General features: G+C 39.7%; 1 protein-coding gene across 1 annotated transcript in view; it reads right to left on the reverse strand.

The window, feature by feature from the left end:
- Positions 1-21,413, reverse strand: part of LOC308260840 (endophilin-A3) — a gene marked incomplete at both ends in the record, with an annotated part of 376,419 nt that overhangs the window by 145,501 nt on the left and 209,505 nt on the right. Inside the window, 2 exons of the mRNA XM_080692395.1 lie at positions 4,423-4,468; positions 17,698-17,825. Coding sequence (XP_080548521.1) covers positions 4,423-4,468; positions 17,698-17,825 — 174 coding nt within the window. The remainder of the gene's footprint in view (positions 1-4,422; positions 4,469-17,697; positions 17,826-21,413) is intronic.

Raw genomic sequence — 21,413 nt, forward strand, 5'->3', positions numbered from 1 at the left:
GCTCCAGAAGCCAGTGAAGTCTCACAAAATCAAGGAGAGGAATTTTCAGGAAATGGCTCAGGATGTCAGTCCCGCCCAAAGGGTGGCCAGGTTTGTTCTCCTTGGCTACAGCTGACTATCCAGGGGCAAACACCTGGTTCATGCCAGGTCAGTTTCCCCCAGGAACTTGGAATTTCAACCTGAGCTAGAGTTTAGGGCTTGCATCAGTCCAGGCCACCTGGCCACTTCCTTTAAGAGATGCCTGTTGGAATAAACCAAGGCAGTACACAGGAGGAAAAGTTCAACAGAAGGATATGGGTTCCCTTGTGATTCCTGTCTCCCAGCCCCCAAGGCCTACATATACTTATGTTGTTCTTACTACCCACATAGTCATGCTTTGAATCATGAATCCCAGCTTCCTTGAGCTCTTTTGAGTGGGCTTCTCTGTTCCTAGCAAAGGATGATCGCTGATGAAGATGACCTTTTATCTGGATAATGCTCTATAGTCTGCTAGGCATTATTCCTGACATTCTCTTCTCTTTATACCCTTTAAACTGGGAAGGTCAGGACTATCATTCCCCTCATTATAGAAGAGGAGGAAACCATGACATGGAAAGTGTTTAATCACTAACCCTAAGATTCACAACTAGAATATGACAGAGTTAAGGCCGATACCCAAAGTCACACACACTGCATTATAGGATACTGTCTTCTAGAAACCCATCCAGTCCAGCTGCACCCCAGCTCAAGACAACCTGGGGATTATTGTTTATTAAACAGTCTAGATGACGTTTAGAAAACTTGAACACCTGTGGGAAGCCATTAAGGTTTTCCCCTAAAAGAATATTTCTGACTCAGTTGACTGTCCTTTGCCCAGAGTCAACAAGGTTTGGGATTATGGAAAGTTCAAAGTAAAAGGTCTGAGAGAAAATCAGGTGGTGATGGCACGAGGGTACTGATTAACCTACCTGTAATGTACGTGCTTTGGATTGGTCTGTATTGTGTTCCAGTGGTGATAGCACAAGAATGTTGATTGACCTGTAACTCTATAAATACCCCAGGAGTAAGTTGCCCCAAGAGAGATGATATTGACCCAGGAGTAGGCATCAACCAGTAGGTTGGCCCAATAGAGAATACTGACCCAGGAGTAGTCGTCAACCAGTAGAGATATTGACCCAGGAGCAGGGGTTGGCCAGTAGAGATAGTAGGCTAGTAGCCCCCTCCGCGTTAGAATTTAAAAAAAATTTGGAATCAAATTCTTAGAGTTGAATTCTTCATCCTCACGCCTCTCTTCGAAACCTGTACTTTTGCTGGCTGGCTCCAGCAAACACCCAATATTTTTCTGCTTTCCTTTCCCTCAGAAGTATTTCTTCCTAGCAGTTAAGCTCAAGGCAACGTTTATTTATCAGACATACTTGATGAGCTGTGCCTAGGTCACCTGCTTCAGAGAAGAGAAAAAAATAGAATCCAGCACTGCCACTCCACGAGCTGGTTCTCTTCCAGCACCTACATGCACCAATGCCTTGGAACAGTGTGTTATTATTGGTAGTTGTAGATCTGCAGTGGGACTATAGTGAAGGAAATAAAATTATTATCTGAGAGTTAAATTACAAAACCAATTAGGTAGAGTTAGTAAGGAAACAATAGGTCCTAAATTAGTGAGACTTGATTCTAACCTGATAGAGGTAATTAGTAAATCTAAGAAAAATGTGTGTCTTGAGAAGTGTGGCCAGCCTGGGAAGCAAAGAAAAGGAGGTATATAAAAAAGAGGAAAAAAGGAGGAGGGGAGGGAAGAGGAGAAAGAAGAAAAGGAAGAGGAGGATGGAAAGGAGGAGGAGGAAGAGGAAGAGGAAGAGGAAGAAGAGAAAAGGAGAGTGAAGAAGCAGCTTGTAGCTAGCAGATGAAAACTAGAACCCATTCAGAACCAATCCTGAATACAGGGACTTCTTTCCCATCTTAAAACCTGGGGTGTGTGAGCCATGTGGACAACTCAAGGAGAGAAGCCAAGACAGGAAGATGACCTAATAAACTGAGCATTTTTATGTAAGAGAGAAAGATTATTGCTTAAGAGACTATTAATACAATAAGATTGTACCAAGCTTTAATTTGGATTAGACATTTAATTAATCCCGCCCTTAACGAGCAAGTAGAGGCTCAGAAGAAATACTATTTTTGCTATCACTCAATTTTAAAATTCTATTCTATCTTCATTTCCATATTATAGTGTGAAATAATTTTTGTGATCCTCTTTTGTAATACGTGGCAACATGTCTAGCATGAAAACTAAATCAGAGGTGGCTACTATAAGGTAGAATTAGTAAATAAGGCATTGTGGGAAAGTAGACTCTCTGGGATTTAAAGGGTGGTGTGGTGGAAATAGGCCAAGGTATGAGAAACAAGGAAGAGCAAAAGACAAAGAGAAAAAATAAATTTAGTATGTATAGGGAGCAGTGCGCAGCCTTGTCCAGACAGGCTGTCCAATCAGAGATATGTCTTGCCAAAGTCTGGAGGTTCCTGCGCTCACGTGAGGGGACTCAGAGGCAGACACACAGGGCCAGTGGCCGCAGTGTAAGTGCCGATGGCCCAAAGGTCTGCAGACAGACAGAAGGGCCACTGGCTCTTGCTCAGAGATGGAGAAACATGGCACTGGAAGTATAGTCCTGAAGGAGAAATACTGCATGAAAGACCATCAGAAGCTGGCTACTCAGAGGATCTGTGGTTTGAAGGATCTTTCAGGGGCCATAGCAAATGTTGCCTCCTCAGGAAAGCCATCAGGGAGCCCACAGGGTCCACTGTGCAGAGTTAACTGTGCTCATAAAACTAAGGTCATGCTACAAACACCCTTGCCAAGTTGGGACAGCCTGTATGAGTTAAAGAATATTTCCCCCTTGCCTCTTCCAGTATTGCCTTTAATCCTATAAACCCTGGTATAAAAAAAGATATGAGAAGTTAGTGAACCCAGGTATCAGGCTCCTGGTTGACATGCATGACTTCCCTGGGAAATTCCCATTTGCTCTGATAGCTGGTGATAAGGATAATTCCTTACCAAGGACTTGGGGTATGTGCTGAGTGCTGATGGAGGCTTAGGTCTAAGACCATAGCCGACCTGGAGCCAAGGAGGCACTGCACACAGGCAGGTTCTGTCCCTTAATCTTTCAGCCCCAGAGTCCAGAGCTCTGTCTCCTCAGTGGAATGAAGTAGGAGAGCCAGTGGCCCACAGCTTAATTTGGGGGAGGGTGATGCAGTGCCCTGGGTCCCGGTGAAGCTGCCCACCATGCTGATGAAGCATGGGGACAGAGTGGCACGTCCCTGTCACACCCATGCTTCATAACAGAAGAGCATCTGAGTTTCCCTCCAGTGCCTGGAGACTTATTTTTTAGTGTCTTCTGTTGGGTGGGCAGAATTCCGAAATACTGCTGTCGGGGTCTGTCCTCCTGGAGGAGACTTCTTCTACACCCAGGGCCCTGGAAAATTCCATTTCCTGATGTCCGTTCAGCTGCCTCTCAGTTCCTTCCCTGATCCTCCCTCCCTTGGTCCCTTGCTAAATGGGAATATCCAGAGGGGCGGGAGTTCCTACAAGGACAACTTCAAATATCATGTTCCTGCAATTACTTCAGCATGAGCTGGGGTATTATGCAAAGGGACCGTGATTTAACTGCTGTTGTCTGGAGAGCTGTTTCATCAGCTAACAAAGCTTGAGACATTCCCAAGCTCCTTTCTGAGAAGACGGCGATGCCTCATTCAGATGTGCTCTCAGGATTCTCTTGATTCCCATCATTTGGATGTGGGTAGGAATCACTAATAAGGAAATATTCTGAATGGAAAATAAGACTGGTTCCTTCTGATGTCTACTCTGCATTTCCTGTATAGAAAGCAACATTTTCTAATGTTTTTAGTGTTGACTGACAGAAAAGAAGAGAGTAGGGTCGTATAAACTTCTCCTTCAGTGTGGCTTTTTGAAGAGTCACCTGAAAATGTTTTGCGGTAGCTGTGAAAGGTGGCTTGCAGAGGTAAAGACAGCACTAGAGAGTTCTACACTTCCCCTATGTGACTTTCAGAAAACAGTATTATGCCCTCAGCCTCAGTCCCCTTGTTCACCTAAGAGAAATGACCATACATCACCTTCCTGTATCTCAGAGACCCTGTGAGGGTCACATGAAACAATGCGCATAAAAACCACTTTAAACTTGAAGGAGCTTAAGACATCACATACTGTTTTTATAATCTCAGAAATTAAATATTTACCAAATTAGATCATATATATGAAATGGCCTAAGAAGATAGTATAAGTGAAAGGTATCAGTTATATGAAAGCTGTTGCCGATTAAATAAATATCCCAATTTTCTACAAAGGTTACTGACTCTAAGTTTTACAGCATTATTATAAAATTATAACTTAACACATTATTTCATTAGGTTACATATTCTTATTAGAGGACTTACATGATTGCTACATGTCTTGTATCGAATATTTTGTCCTTCACAATTTCTAAAGGAAAAAAGAAAAAAATAATGATTTCATAGAACTGGCAAGCCTAAAATGAAAACAAGACATTAATCTCCCTTAAAATTTTTACTAATGTACATTATCTCAAAGATTCAAAGTTAAATTCTAAGAAACTAAATTTTTAAGGATCAAGGGGCCAAGACTGAAGGAGGTATATATGAAATAGAGAGTGAAATTTTTAGTTGATTAATATAAATAATGAACTAACTTTATTACTCACCTGTTATTCTTACATCAGGGTCCATATAACTACAGAAATTAATGTATAATGTGTGCAGGTGGGTAGTGTATATGTATGTACATGTGCATACGTGTGCACATGTGCCCTATTTTATATTTGATTTTGAAACAGGGTCTCACTAAATTACTGAGGCTGACTTTGAACCTGTGATCCTCCTGTCTGAGCTTCCCAAGTACTGGGATTACAAGTGTGTAACACCACACCTGGCTGTGCAGATATGTATCTCTCTCTGTGCCCCCCCCACCCGAGGAGAAAGGAAAAATTCCCAGGAGAAGCACTGTGTGACTTGTCCCTGCCAGGGAAGTTCCCTTTCCCACCTACTGAGCAACCCAAGTTAGCCAGGTGGTTCCCATCTTTCTCCTCATTACTACAAACATCTCTGCTGGAAATCTGCTTGAGGCAACACTTCTACTCTGTTTAAACCTGAGCTTTACTAGATAAATGCTACAAAAAAGTGTTGGGACTGCTTTCCCGGGATGCTGATACAGGGCAGTTTGGGAATCCTCCTGGGATGATCCCATATAAGTGGTCCTCACCTCCACCACCAGCCAGGGACCCTACCACTCGTTTCCACACAGTCTGGTCCTCTGGTTTGGAATCCCATCCAGTAGGTACTTTGCCCTGTGAAGTGCCTGCTGCTCTCCATTGTTATATAATCTTTCATCTCTCTTAGCTAAATACCTAGAAGTGAGATTACTGAGTCTGCTCTTTTTATAGAATAAAAGTACTTTGCTAAACATCTCTGTTTTCACTTTGTCCAAACATAGAACTGCATACCTACAAATGGATGACAAATTACAGTCCATTTGAAATTTATTTCATGTATGAGTTTTTAACTATTTGTTGGCTAAGTTATTTAATAGATCATTTATTCAGTAAATATTTATAGGTGGCATATAATTGGACTTTTATATTTTACATAGAAAAGACAATCAACAAGATATGATATTGCTATTTATATGATCCTTTCTCCTAAACCCAGCCAGGGTACACTGATCACTAAGGTGTAGATTTGCAGAGAAGTCTAGCCTTTATTCTTTTGCGTTGTGCTTTATTCTGCCTGGAAGCTTATAGTTTCTTTCTGTTTTGCTTTCCTTTATTAGTATTGGAAGCTAAAGCTACAGTCACTTGTGTTATAATCTAGTTATGTTTCTCTTCCATTAATTTCAAATGGCAATAGTGAGCCCTTTTTAATGGAATACTCAATTACCAAATACGCACTTGAATTTTAAAATAAATATGCATATTTATCAGTTTCATTAGCTACATTTTGATACAAATATGTTTGCATTTCAACTGTTCCTTATTAGTTTCAGACTGCAGTCTTTTTTTTTTTTTTTTCCAGTACTGGGGATGGAACCCAGGGGCATTCTTCCTCCAAGCTACACCCTAGCCTTTTTTTTTTTTTTTTAATTATTACTCTTTATTTTGAAACAGGGTCTCACTAAGTTGCAGAGGGCCTCACTTAGTAGCTGAGGCTGGCCAGGAACGATCCTTTCATCTCAGCTTCCCAAATGCAGGGGTTACAAGCGTGCGCCACCACGCTCAACTCCAACTACAGTCTTGATTACTGATCTTGTCCCAGCAAATGTTGTAATTCTGAGGCTAGGGCTCCCTCTCAACTTACCACTTCTCTGTTGATGTATGCCTGATTTTTCTCTTATCTATGTTTCCTTTCTTTGACCTTTACTTGTGATTTCATAAGATCTCCTACAGAACTTTCTCCACATGACCAATTCTATTTTTCGGTAGTGATTATTTTTGTATTTTATTTTGCTGATACCTTTTTAATCCTGACTTTTCTTTCTTTGCTGCTATTCTCAAAATCACCCCTCTCCGTTTACCTGTCATAACATCCACTCTGCACAGTTTACGTTCCACTTGTAACACCTATCACTACCGTCCTCTCATGACTGTGTTCTCTGGGAGGTGTGATCCTAATTGGATGTAGAAGTCTTTAGGAGAAAGAAGTTTTAGAGTAAAAAGAACAGCCTTATGGCTGACTCCAAAAGCATTGTCCAAATGGTAGTGGAACATGTGCACTTGACGACAGATAAAGTATCCGATTTAGCCGCTCCTTCTCACGTTTAGAACCTCTTCCCAGATTTTGGCAATGGGGTGAAAAAGTCTTAATAAATTAATAAATTTTGTAGCTGTGTATTTTCTCTTTTTTTTAACATGTGAGGGGTCTGTTTTTCTGAGTTAATAAAATCTTGAGACTACATCAAACAGGGAAGCTGGCAGAAAAACAGTATTGGGTCAAAAGAAAATGACTCCATTTTGCTTAAACAACAGGTAGGCCTGTGCACAAGCTGTTGCTTATAAGACTTATCTTGCTTTACTTTTCAAGTGTGGATAAAAGTACAAAATGAATAACGTGAAAAGTGAAAAGGCAATTTAAATTACTCTGCTTATTTTGGAAACCCTCCAACTGAGGAAAACTGCTAATAGATTAGGGAATTGATAACTAAAAGCTTTTTGTACCATATTGACTTATGGTCCCATAAAACTTATAATTCTAATTTAAAGGGGCAGGCAAATTATAGAGATACAGTTTGAGAGAGTATTTGAGTAGAAATACTGGGATACAAAACTATTGAGACATAAAAAAAACATGGCATTAAAAAAAAAGTGTTTTAGAGCTACATGGCATTAAAAAAGTGTTTTAGAGCTGGGTGCAGTGGACCAGTACTTGGGAAGCAAAGACAGAAGGATCATAGTTTTGAAGCCAGCCTCAACAACTTGGCCAGAACCTCAGCAACTTAGCAAAACCCTATTTCAAAATAAAAATAAAATAGGGATGGGGTTAACTTCAGAGGTAGAATGCCCCTGAGATTGAGCTCCAGTATCAAAGTATGTACATACATACATACATACATACATGTGTTTTAGAATTTGGGGATACTTTTTCAGATGCTTATTTAATAATTGTTTAATTTTGGCCATTTAAATTTTTTAAACTATTTTTGGAAGAAAGAAACAAACAAAAAGAGGAATGACATATCAGTCAAAGGTATCTCATGGGTATGTCTCAGGACGCTGGGTAGACCACATGGCAACGGTCTACACCCACAAACATCTGCTGCGTCCTGATGGTACACTGAGTATCCAACGATCACTAGCTTGAATCTTGAGCCTGAAAACCTACACCAGAAGAGTGAGACGTCTTCACTGCAAATCCCATCCCAGCGGCATCGAGGTGACATGGAAAATAAAGTATTTCATTTCGTGAATTCTCAAAATATAAAGCTCCGACCACTTGGGGCTCATTCCTCCCTCCACAGCTGCCTACTTATATCAGGTCGTGCATATAGAGATGGCAGAAGATTCGCTCTCAACTCCGTTTACAAGTCAGTGGTGAGGCTTTCAAACCCAACCATCTGGGCATCACTGTTAACTTTCTCTTTCTCTTTGTCAAGCCTAACACACACTAAACACACTGACTGGGCTCTGCTGATGTGGCACGCTCTGGTTACAAGCGTGCACAGAAATGAATGCTTACTTTATGAAACAGGCGTAAGATGAAATGCAAGTTATTTTACAGCTGAGGACACCGGAGTCCCGATTCCCCAAGCAGGATCCTGCCAGCTTATTCTGGAAACGATTCCTCTGGCCCAAAGCAACTGGGCTGCAGAAATATTACTTGCAAGTTTTTTAATATCATTCTAATTAGTAAACTCAAGAACTAATGGTTATCAGGAGTATATGAAAATCCAAAAACATCATTTCACAATTATGCATTTTCTGTCCATTACAACAGTCATAGCACCCTGAAATTGAAGATTTTTTAAGTCATAAATTTATGAATATATAAAAAACATATGTTGTTTCCACATAGGGATACATTAAAAACATTAATAAAATTTCCCTAGAGTTCATAGTACTATAATTTATTATATTCGGTTGATGATATATTGACTCAAATACTAGTGTCATAAAGATTGAGAAGCATATGTTTTGAAGAATAAAAATATATTAATTTTTAAAATAGTAGTTATGTTAAACCTGTGTTTCCCATGGTTGGCACTTGACTAGAATATCAAGTTGCAAATTTCTTCAAGAGAAAGAGACATTCTGGCTGGTGTATGGTTTGCGGCACAAAAGAACTGACTTGGGTATTTAAATGTAATCAAATTCTGAAATAACCTTATCCACAAAGAAATAAATGAGCAAAATAGCTACATTCATCCCCTTCCCCAACTTATGAATTAAAGGAATACATTGATAAGACAGAAGACACCAATAATGCTTTCTAAAGCTCAGGATGACTTTTAGTCTGGTTTGAGATGTAATCACCTCCAAATTCCTCTTCCAAGACACACTGACCACAGGTGCTCGGTATCTGTGAAGTTTTAATGACATGCTACGGTGGTTTAAGGATAAAGAGACCGGATAAACCTTTCCAAAGGAAGTAGGTTTCCTTCTAGAACATCTCAGAGTACTTCCAAAATTACAGCGCAAGTTCTCAAATAGGAATGGGGCACAATGGTTAAGCTCTGTGCCTGCCTGAAAGGTGGGTTGCAAGGATGCTTGAACTACTAAGAAACCTACCCTTCTCTTGAATTGAACCCATTTTATTTTATGCAGAAAAAATGGTATTGTTCCTGTTTCTTAGACATGGAACAAATGGATGTTCCACATGTCTGATTCCAGCTGACCCCACGCCAGAAACCAAGATAGAAAGAGGGCTTATGTTGCTATGTCCTATCTTCCTGTGACACCATGGAACTTACTAGCCTCTCATTTACAGATGTTATATTAAACATATATATGTACTAAATATATATCAATATGTTACACATATATGTACTACACATATACATATGCATACATGGTTTAGGTTTTCCAACCTTGTATATTTGTTCAAATTGGATGAGCTCAGGGAGAGGTCAAATTTGGACTTTCTTAGCAGAACAGAGGCTAAGAACATTATAAAAGTTCTAAAAAAAAATGAAAAAAATTAAGCAAGTACTACTTTAGGAATGAAAACAGTAACTGAGTAAATGGTGTCCTATCACCTTAATTTTCCAGCTCAACTTTTCATGTGGCTTTGTGTACCTAACCTGCTGAAGCTTGATATTTTTCCTTTTTTTTTTTTTGAGCCTCTTCATGTTGATAGATGTAACTTTCATCCATTTATTAGCTCCATAGTAATCTAATTTATAAACATACTATGATTTATATATCAATTGTTTTTATTTTATTTGCTTATTTGGTACTGGGGATGAAACCCGAGGGACATTATACCTCCAAGCTACACACACAGCCCTTTCTATTTTTTACTTTGAAACAGTGTTTCACTAAGTCGAACCTGCTATCCTCCTATCTCAGCCTTCCAAGTCCTGGGATTATAGGTATGTGTCACCACACTCAGCCTTTTAGTTTTATCAATCAGTTTTTCTAAATGTTGAAGGTTTAGGTTGGTTTCCAATTTTAGCCTGAATCTATAGTCCTGCAGCGAGCAACCTCCTTCTGTTAGATTAGACAATTCACACATGTTCCTCTAAGACATACATCTGATGGGGCTGTTCCTTGTGGGTTCCTTGTGGGTACTCATACCACTGTGGGATCAAACCGCTCTTTAGCATGGACATACCATGGACATACCACTCTCCTGTTATTAATGTATGAAAGTGATCAGATTTATATACCTAGGTCAATATTTGGCATTTTAAAACTTTTATTCCTCCCAAAATGAAATACCTCCTTTTAGATTCCTTTGCACTTTTGTTGGTGACTGTAATATTTTCATTTGTGTTCAACTAAGCAGTTTCTCTTTCCGTGAGTTTCTGGTTTGTGCCCTTTGCCTATTTTTTCTACTAGTTTCTGTTTGCCTTTTGGTTTTATTGGTATGTAGAAGTTATGTCACTATTTCAGATGCTGATTCTATACATTGTCAAGATTTTCTCCCGCTTGATAACTTACTTTTTCCTAAGGCTTCTAGGAGTCTTTATGAAACAAGAGTGTTTATTGTGCTTAAATTTACCAGTATTTTCCTTGATACCTTACATCTTAGTTGAGGAATATTTTACTATCCAAAGACTAGATTTTCTTCTACATTTTTCTAAATGTTTTCATTTTTATTTAATATGGACTTTAGTCCACTAGAAATTAATACAGTTATGCATTTTAGACAGCCATTCTTTATATGGATTGATATGTTCTAACACTTTCCTTTGGGTATCAATATTTGAACCTCATGCACTAGATCCGTCCTTCCTCTCTGTTGATTTAAATATCACATTCTCATAAGGGCATGTTTCAATTTCTGAACTCTCCATTTTGCTACACTGGTCTATTTGTACCCATGCCACGACTATAGTTAAATTTAAGCATTTTTAACTATTTATAACCTTCCTGTTTTGTTCTTTTTCAATATTATTCCCATCATATTTACAATACCATTAGAATCGGAATCGTGCTTAAAGATTAATTTGTGAGATACTTCTTATTTCCTTTTTCTCTCTAGATTCCACATATTAGAGACGCCATGAAAATTAGGAGTGAGTTGAGTAGAGTAGGGAGAGCCAGAAAGAGGGGGGAGGAAAGGAAAAGAGAAGGATCGGAGAAGGAAGCAGATCAAATGATGGTATGTGTCTATATCAATGCCTCACTATGACTCACTATCATATAGGATTACAATCACCAATACATTTTTTGAATAAAAATTATCAAAACCTTTAAAAATAAAGATTAATTTAAGTGGGATGTGGTGGCACGCAACTGCAATTCCAGTACTTGGGAGGCTGAGACAAAGGATTGCAGATCTGAAACCAGTCTCAGCAACTTAGACTGACTGTCTCTCTTTACCAGATGCTATTTTTACACTAGTATAGAGAATTCTGACTTTTCTCCCTTAAATCATCACTGCTCTACTGCTGTTCACTAATGGAAGGTATTTTCTCCCATGCTCTGTATTTCTGCACTGTGAACTCATGATCGGGGGGTCTTTCGATAGAAATCTTACCACGCCTGGCTTGGTGGCCTGTCTTTCAGACCCTTCACAACTGCCTATTGCTCATGACTCTTGCAGGTTACAAGGCCACTTTTTGCCTTAATGTCCTCATCTTGGCTTCCACAATCACATGGGACATTTATCTTAAATTTACTTAATAGCTACAAATAAACTTCTTTCTTCCCATTCTGTTCTCTTTCTTTTTCCAAAATTATTTAAACTCTGCTAGGGCCTACGATTTTCCATGCAAATCTCCATGTATTATTTCAATAATATTGCTTATGTCTACAAAACAATCTTGCTGGGATTTAAGAGAGATTGGATTAAACCTATACATCAGTTTGGAGAGAACTGATATCTTTACTTTGTTGAGTCTTATAACCATACACCTCTCCATTTATCTAGACCTTGGATTCTTTTCATTAGCACCTTGCGGTCCTGTCCATATTCAGATTTACACCTAAGTATTTGGCTTTTTTGAGTGATTATAAAGGGTACCGTGATTCTCGTTTTGGTATCTAAATGTTCATCAGGAGCAGTAAAAATCCAGTAAATTTTGTATGTTTGTTCTATATTCTGGATCTTACTAAACTCACTTTGTGATCTATAAATTATTTTACAGATTCCTTGAGATTTTTCTCTCTAGATAAAAATATCATCAAGAAAACCAAAACAGTTTTATAAATGTTCTCTTCTTGCCCAATTATAGTGGGTAGAACACTCAGTATTCTGTTGAATAAGAATGGAGAGAGCAGACACCTTTGCCTTGTTCCTGATCTCAGACTCTCACTGTTCAGCATAATAAGATTAGTTATAGGTTTGAGACACTCTTATCAAAGTGAGGAAGTCCCCCTCTCTTTCTAGTTTTCTGAGATTTTTTTCATTATGAATTGGTTTTGGCATCTGCAAAATGTTTTTGCTGCATCAACTGATATGATTCTATGAATTTTTCTTCTTTATCCTGTTAACTGACTGGATTACAGACTAACTTCAAATACTGAACTTCCCTTGAATCTCTGGGATAAACTCTCTTGTTCACAGTATATAATTCTTTTCATGTATTTCTGAAAATGATATGGTAGTATTTTATCAATAATTTTTACATTGGGAGGCCGAGATAGGAACCGTGCAGATTTGAGTCCAGCTTGGGTTAGTGAGATCCAGTTTCAAAATAAAAAATAAAAGCTGTACATGGCGGTGCATGCTTGTAATCCCAGTACTTGGGAGGCCGAGACAGGAGGATCGCACAGGTTGGAAGCCAGCCTCAGCTACTTAGTGAGGCTCTCAGCAAATTAGTGAGACCCTGTTTCATAATAAAATATAAAATAGGTCTGGGAGTATATAGCCCAGAGGTAGAAAGCCCTTGGGTTCCATTTCCAGTACCAATAAAATAAATAAATAAATAAATAAATAAATAAATAAATAAATAAATAAAGTAAGTAAGTAAGTAAGTAAGTAAGTAAGTAAGTAAGTGCTGGTGATATAGTTCAGAGGTAGCCCACAATCATCATCAGCAGCAGCAGCATTGTCACACATATTCATGAAATCCATTGATCTTTTTCATTCTTGTAGTGGTATTAGAGTCATACTAAATTCACAAAATGAATTGGGATGTTTCCTCTACTTTTATTTTCTGAGAGACTGTATGGAGCTTGTAAGTTCTTCTATATGTGCTTGGTACAATTTGCCAGCAAAGCCATGTAGGCTTGGATAACACTCAGGAAATGAGTTTTTGTATTGTAAACTCAATTTCTGTAATAGTTATGGATGTCCTTAAGTTGTGTTTTTTAATGAGGATATTTTTGAACTCCACAGAACAAAACGAGGTAAGTCCTAAGGCAGAAGTGTGAGTCCTAGAAGCAATTCAATTTGCTCTGAAGAACTCACCAAAAACTACAGAAATGGTACACCACACACTTCTGAAACAGGGTAAGAAGCAATGGAATTGGCTGAAAGTCTGTGTAAGTAGTAGTGAGACCCCAGATCTCCTTCCCTATTTCAACAAAAAAAAGCTGTTATTATTTCAAGTGGGCAAAACAAAAGTCTCTGGACTAAGAGGTAACTGGGTTCAATTAAGTGCTAGAGTGCCACACTGAAGCAGGGATTAAATACAAATTCATGTGTTTAATGCTGAGACTTCTGCTTCCTGCCCACTCAGCTCCAAGATAATGAAATCAGAAGAGTTTTCTCTGAGAGACCAGGGAAATCCAAAGGAAAACACCCAGATGAGATGGACCAGCACATTTCTCTCCACTTAGGCTCACAGTCCCTTTCCTCAAGGATAAGCAATCGAGGGTCGCCAGAAACTGGAAATATCTCTAATGTAAAATATGTGAGGGAACAATTGAACAACTTGGAAAAGGAGCAAAACCAAACAAGGAAAAGCAAACTTCCCCCAGGAGGCTATTCACATCCTGAGATAAAACAGAGTTGGGGACAGGATGCTATTTTTAAAAATTCAAGGAAAAATTATCTCAGAAAAATAGTAGAAAATACTTAGTAAGTTAGTTTGAAAATTAGTTTTGGTAAACCTCCCAGAAAGCATGGCAAGTCGACAAAAGAGAGAAAACCAGATCTAATAGCTGAATTAGAGGAATTCCAACAACAACAGAAAAAAAATAAAAGTAGAGTAAAACGAGGAACAAATCTCCCCCAAAATGACTCAAGATGGAAGGAAATGGGTTATCATGGTGGATGGGTCCACTTTCATATATATCTAGAGAGGAAGGAAAAAAAAGAATAAAAATTCAGAATGCCCACAGAGTTTGCAACAAATAGCACTTGGTATTAAAAGATGGTTCAGCAACAATCTTTAAATTGCTTAATCACTTCTCTATAATCATACACTTGGAAGAATGGAATTGAAGGAGAAAAGAAAGACACTTTCAAATATTGAGGAAGTTCCTAGAGAACGTACTCCATAAAAATGAAGAGGTAACTATGAAAAAGGAGAAGAGATGACCAGGAAACAGGAGCTGGGACACAGAGGAGAGGCAGAGAACCTTCCAGAGGCAGAGACCAAGCCGCCAGCATGCCTCCCCGGGTCCCCACTGCAGGGGGACTAGCTCAGCCAAAGACCATGTCGGACTCTTCTGGAGTGGATCTAAATAAGACGGAAGTGAATTTTATTAAAATAATTTATTTTAATAAATTATTTTATTAAAATAATAAATAATTTTATTAAATAAATAAATAATAAATAATAAATAATAAATAATTTATTTTAATAAATTAAAATAAAATTTAATTTATTAAAATTAAAATTAAGGCTGGATTAAGCTTATAGAGTAGAAATTTAAAAAGCAAATTTTTTCAGATTGGACCCTTTTCCCTTGTTGTCCTTTTTAAAAATTTTTTATTGGTGCATTGTATTCATACATCATAATGGGATAAAAAAAAAAAAACTTGTGTAGACATACATGCACACATCGCCCAGTTATCCCCTTTCCAATTCCCACTCTATTCCCTCCCCAACCCTCCTTCCCATGCTTGGCTTAGTAGTTGACATCTATATGTTTGTTTAAGTACATCATGTGCTTTAGAGAGTGGGAACTCTAAAATATTCCTTCTTCCCCCCTCCCATCCCCTCAGTTAGGTTGCCTTGTTTGCTCCTCTATAGGATTTCCTTTATCACCTAGAGTTCCTCCTATGACCCATTTTTTCCTCAGCTTTCACATATTAGGGAAAGCATCTGATTGCTTATTTTTTGTGACTGACTAATCTCACTTAGCATAATGCCCTCCAGTTCCATTCATTCCCCTGAAAATGATATAATTGTGTTTTTTTTTTTGTTATGGCTCAGTAAAATTCCATTGTACCTATCCCACAGTTTTGTAATCCATTCATCTGTTAATGGACATCTTGGCTGGTTCCATAGTTTGTCTATGGTGAATTGTGCAGCTATGAACATAGATACTCATAGATACGTTTGGTAGTTTGGTTTGCTTTCTTTTGGGTAGACACCCAGAAGTGGTATTGCTGGGTCAAATGGTAGATTTGTTCACATTCTTCTGAGGATCCTCCATACTGTTTTCTAAAGTGGTTGCACTAATTTGCAATCCCACCAGCAATGTTTTAGAGTTCCCACTTCTCCGCATCCTCACCAGCATTTGTTGATTGCCATTCTTGTTGGAGTTAGGTGAAATTCAGGGTAGTTTTGATTTGCATCTCTCTGATTGCCAATGATGTTGAGCATTTTTTCATGCATTTATTAGCCATTTCAATTTCTTCTTTTGTGAAGTGTCTATGTAGTTCACTTGCCCATTTTTGATTGGATTATTTGATTTTTAGTGTTTTCTTTAGTTCCCTTGTTGCTGTTGATAGACCCAGTCTACTTCCTCTCTCACCTACTGCCCTCCAGGCATAGAAACCTCTTTCATTTCCTGATCCAGGGCCTTTGCAGGTGCTCATCCCAATATCTGAATCTTTTCCCCTCTATAACGCTAACCTTCATATGATTGACTTCCTTTCAGCTATACCTAGGTTCTCAGTGCAAATATGCCCCAAGAAAGAGGTTTCCCCAAACACCCAATCCACCCCCTAGATGCAGTTTTAATAACATATAACTTGATGTTTACTTGTTTTCTATCTCCCGAGACTGTAAGGATATGTGGACAGGATGTACCTAAGCTGGACTCACAAGTGTTAAAGTCCTTATCACACTAAGGGTATACAGAGGGTCTGGGGCTGGTGTCCCTAACAAGGACTTGTTAATTTGATGGAGAAAGTTCTGGATTCAGTTCAAGAACCATTTACTGAAGGCTTAAGGACATACTTGGTCTTCAGCAACAATTTTGATGAATCCAAACTATATGGTCTCCCTAAATTTCTGCTTTCAATCTCAGATAATTTTTTTTCACCAGACTTCTTTTCTTTCTTTCTTCTTTTTAACTTAGGGGCATTCGACCTCTGAGCTACACCCCCCTCGTTCTCGTTCTCTCTCTTTTTATCTTGAAACAGGGTCTTGCTAGATTTCTCAGCATCTTGCTAAGTTGCTGTCCTTGAGCCTACAAACCTCCTCTCTCACACTCCCACCTATGGGGATTACTGGTGTCCACCACTATGCCTGGTTTCACCAGACATCCTAAATCTACAGTTGCTGTCAGTCCTCGGGGATTTTTTTATGTCCAGGGCCAGCACAGGCTCCACTGAGCTGAGTGAAAATAATTGGCTGGATTTAAACTGCTCTGTGAAGAATTATCTCAAACTATCTCAGAAGGAGAGATTAGTGCAGGCTTACTGCAGTTATGAGTGCTCTTAAACTTAGATCTCACATTTTAGCCAATGCTGTCTAATATATCTAAGAAGCTATGAAGGCAGAATTCGCAATACCTTATTTTCTACCTCTGAACTACAACCACAGTCCTTTTGTTTTCTTTTTAAACTTTGAAGCAGGGTCTCCTTAAGTTGCCTAGGCTGGCCTCAAACCTGTGTTACTCTGTGTTACTGGGATTATAGGCATGAGCCACCACACACCTGGCTGCAGTATCTTATTTTTAATTTTTTATGGTACTGGGAATTAAACACAGAGGTGTTCTACCTCTGAGCTACACCTCCAGCCCTATTTTACTTACTTATGTTTTATTTTGAAACAAGGTCTCGCTAAGTGGCTGGGTGTCTTGCTAACTTGCTGAGGCTAGCCTCAAACCTGTGATCCTCCTATCTCAGCCTTCCAAGTACTGAGATTATAGAGGTGTGCCACCATGTTGGACTGCCTACCTTCTTAATCAAGGGGTTGCTCTGATTCAGTGAACAAGAAATAAATTAAAATTGCAGCCACTAAACGGAAGACCCCAGAAGAGGCGCCTCTTGCCCCGACTCCTTTCTCAAAGCCCCTGGTAGCTGAGTCCTGTGAACACCATCTGGTTGGGAACTTGGCCATGCCCTTGGGAACAGGCCACTCCTACTCAAATAAGGTGACCGATCTTTAGACGTAGCAGATAGGAAACCTCTGTCACCGATATGGAGCCAAGTCCAGCGCCACCCTCCCAGCCCACAGGGGTAGTGCGCACTGACCGTCCAGTCAGACACCTCCGCAGGGAGTAGGAGGCGCCTCCCCCACAGGTCCGGGAGCAGTCACTCCAGTCCCCCCACGCATCCCAGTTGCCGTCCCCGTCCTCCTCTGCAGGAACGCTTCTTGAGGTCTGGAAGTCAAACACACAGCAATGAGTTATAGTCAAATGTGGTAGGAAGAGTCCAGGGGTCCCCCAGTTCTGACAGATATTTTAGGTTGTTATTCACAGACACCCAAGTTTCCTAAAAATGCTTTGCTTTGAATGGTGCTTACACGTGCATGCCCGTGTGTACACACACACACACATACACACACATACACACACGCAAACACAAGGTTTATATGAAAACTAGTTGGCCCATGCATAGTGCATATCTTCCCGCCTTAAGAAGGCTTTCTTCAACTGGGCATGGTGGTGCATGCTTGTAATCACAATACTTGGGAAGATGAGACAAAAGGATCTCAGGTTTGCCACCAGCCTTAGCTACTTAGTGAGGCCCTAGGTAACTTAGTTTCAAAATAAAGAATAAAAAATAGGGCTGGAGATGTAGCTCAGAGATTGAATGTCCCTCAGAAAAAAAGGGAGCTTTCTTCAGTTTTAAGCCTGGAATTTTATCATTACTAAATTTAAATTAATTGACTAAGCACCAATCAATTTCTATTATTATTATTATTATTATTATTATTATTATTATTAGTGTGTGTGTGTGTGTGTGTGTTGCTAGAGATTGAGTTGGTAGAGGGGCACTCTACCACTGAGCAACAGTACCAATCTAATTTTCAATAATTTTTTTTCTTTTGGTGGTACTGGGGTTCCTGGAAACCCTTCTACCTCCGGACTATACTCCCAGATCTATTTTTTAATATATATTTTTATTTGGAAACAGGGTCTCTTAAGCCAGCGAGACTGGCTTCGAACCTGCGCGATCCTCCTGTCTCCACCTCCCAAGCGCAGGGATTACAAGCGTGCACCACCACGCCTGGCTCTTAATTTTTAAAATTTTAAAATAGGGTCTCACTAAGCTGCTGAGGCTCGTCTTGAACTTGTGGCCTTGAGCTTGAAGCTTCTGTCCCATCCTCCCAAGTACTAGGATTATAAGCATGTGCTGCCACACCTGATTACTATTATTATCAGCTTTTTGTCTGTTTGCTTGTTCTTATTTTTAGTGGCATACTGCAAATATACATTATAATGAGGATCACAGCAATAGTAATGGACACGCACACAGCACTACCTCCCACAGCAGGTCTTAGCTTGAGCCCAAGAGACCTGCAGTCCTGGAATTCTAACTTGCCCGTCAGGCTGACTGGTGTAACTCCCAAGAAACAGAAAGATGTATAGACCTTCTTAGAAAGGTTCTGTTCCAAGAAAATAAGTCAGAGAGACAAGCTTGGCTGAGCAAAAGCCTAGAGGTGCAGAAAATACGAAAGGGTCAGTTATAAGTATAGCTTGGTTTAATTTGTCTCCAGGAATTGCCACCACTGACTTAGGATCCTTGAGAGTACTAAAAGGGGATGTTACAAGGAAAAAATGAATAGGTAAATGTAGATACAGATAGAAAAGAAATGAAGAAGAAGAAGAAGAAGAAGAAGAAGAAGAAGAAGAAGAAGAAGAAGAAGAAGAAGATGATGATGATGGTGATGATGATGATGGTGATAATAATGATAATTGGTGGTGGTGGTGGTACTGAGGTTCCTGGAAGCCCTTCTACCTCCAGGCTACACTCCCAGACCTATTTTTTATATTTTTATTTGGAAACAGGGTCTCTTAAGCCAGCGCGGCTGGCTTCGAACCTGCACGATCCTCCTGTCTCCGCCTCCCAAGCATGGGGATTACAAGTGTGCGCCACCATGCCCGGCTGAAGCTTATTATTTAAAGAAAGTTGTAAAACTTTGTCAGAATCCTAAAGAAAACTTGAATAAATGGAAAGAAAGTGCCAGGAGTGGTAGTACACGCATGTAACCCCAGCATTTGAGAGGCTGAGACAGGAGGATGGTGGCTCACAGACAGCCTCAGCTACTTAGTGAGGCCGTTTGCAACTCAGTGAGACCCTGTTTCAAAATAAAGAATAAAAAATAGGGCTGGGGGTGTAGCTCGGAGGTAGAACACCCCTGGGTGCCATCCCCAGACCCACAAAAAAAAAAAAAAAAGTGAGATGGTCACAGTGCTAAAAGGGCAGAAAAATATTTGGAACTTAAGAAATGATTCCAAAGTTTATCTACCAGAGTGTATCTATAGAAAAAAATGGAATTACTGTATGATCTAGTATATCCACTTCTGGGTATCTCAAAGTACTGAAATCAGGATTTCAAAGAGGTATTTGCTAGATGGGCATGGTCACGCGCACTTGTAATCCCAGTACCTGGGGGGCTGAGCAGGAGGATCCCAGGTTCGCAGCCAGCTTCAGCTACTTAGGTCCTCTGCAACTTAGTGAGACCCTATTTCAAAACAAAGATTTAAAAATCGGGCTGGAGGTACAGCTTGGAGGTAGAATGCCCCCTGGGTTCAATCCTCAGTACTGAAAAAAAGAAAAAGAGAAAGAAACGGGGTCTCACTACATTTCCCAGGGTTTCTTCTAAGCTCCCGAGGAACCTGGAATCTTGAACCTGGGATCCTCTTGTCTCAGCCTCCCAGGTACTAGGATTACAGGTGTGGGCCACCATGCCTGGCCACAAAATCCTTCCTATCTCTTCACCTTCAGAAGAAGAGAGATCTATGAATACACACACACAAGCACAAGTACTTGTGTTAAAAGGACTCACATGGAATTTCCCCTATGACAGAAGAAGTGGGGCCAGGAGCCAAGGTCCTTGGGCAGACATAAGAGGAACCTTAACTTAATGTTTGGTTTCCCCATCCCCCCCAAAATATCTAAAGCTTATGTCGCAAAATGGTAAATTTGATAAAAGCAGCTGGTGTTATTCATGGATCTTACTTTCATGTTTTTTTTTAAATTTCTTTTCATTTCTTTTTTCTTTTTTTTATTTCTGTCTTTTTTTTTTTTTTTTTGCAGTACTGGGGATGGAACTCAGGGGCCTTCTACCTCCAAGGTATGTGCCCAGCCCTGTTTTTTATTCTATATTTTGAAACAGGGTCTCACTGAGTTGCAAAGGGCCTCACTACGTAGCTGAGGCTGACCGTGAACCACGATCCTCCTGTCTCAGCCTTAAATTTCTTTTAAAAAACATTCTAACCATAGAGTGCAATCATTAGGTAATCACTAATCGTGAAAATGCAACATCTAGAGTTGGGCGTGGTAGTACACACTTGTAAGTGCAGTATTTGTGAGGCTGAGACATGAGAATCACAGGTTCAAGTCCAGCCTCAGCCATGTAGCAAGATTCTCAGCAACCTAGCAAGACCCTGATTCCAAACATAAAAAGGTCTGGGGGGTGTAGCTTACAGGTTAAATGTTCCTGAGTGCAATCCCCTACTACCAAAAAGAAAGTGATTTCAGTACCTATAAGTGTGTGTGTGTGTGTGTGTGTGTGTGTGTGTGTGTGTGTGTTTCGCTAGAAATGGTGTCCAGGAGCATTCTACCTTTAAGTTATACACCCAGCCCTATTTTATTCTTTTTATTTAGAAACAGAGTCTCACTAAGTTGCAGAGGCAAACCTACAATCCTCCTGTCTCAGCCTCCCAAGTATTAGGATTGCAAGCGTGAGCCACCAGGCTCGGCTGCGGTGTCACTTTTAAGATGGGTAAACTTGTACATCC

The sequence above is a fragment of the Muscardinus avellanarius genome (assembly GCF_963383645.1).
Source record: "Muscardinus avellanarius genome assembly, chromosome: 3".
Taxonomy (NCBI): Eukaryota; Metazoa; Chordata; class Mammalia; order Rodentia; family Gliridae; genus Muscardinus; species Muscardinus avellanarius.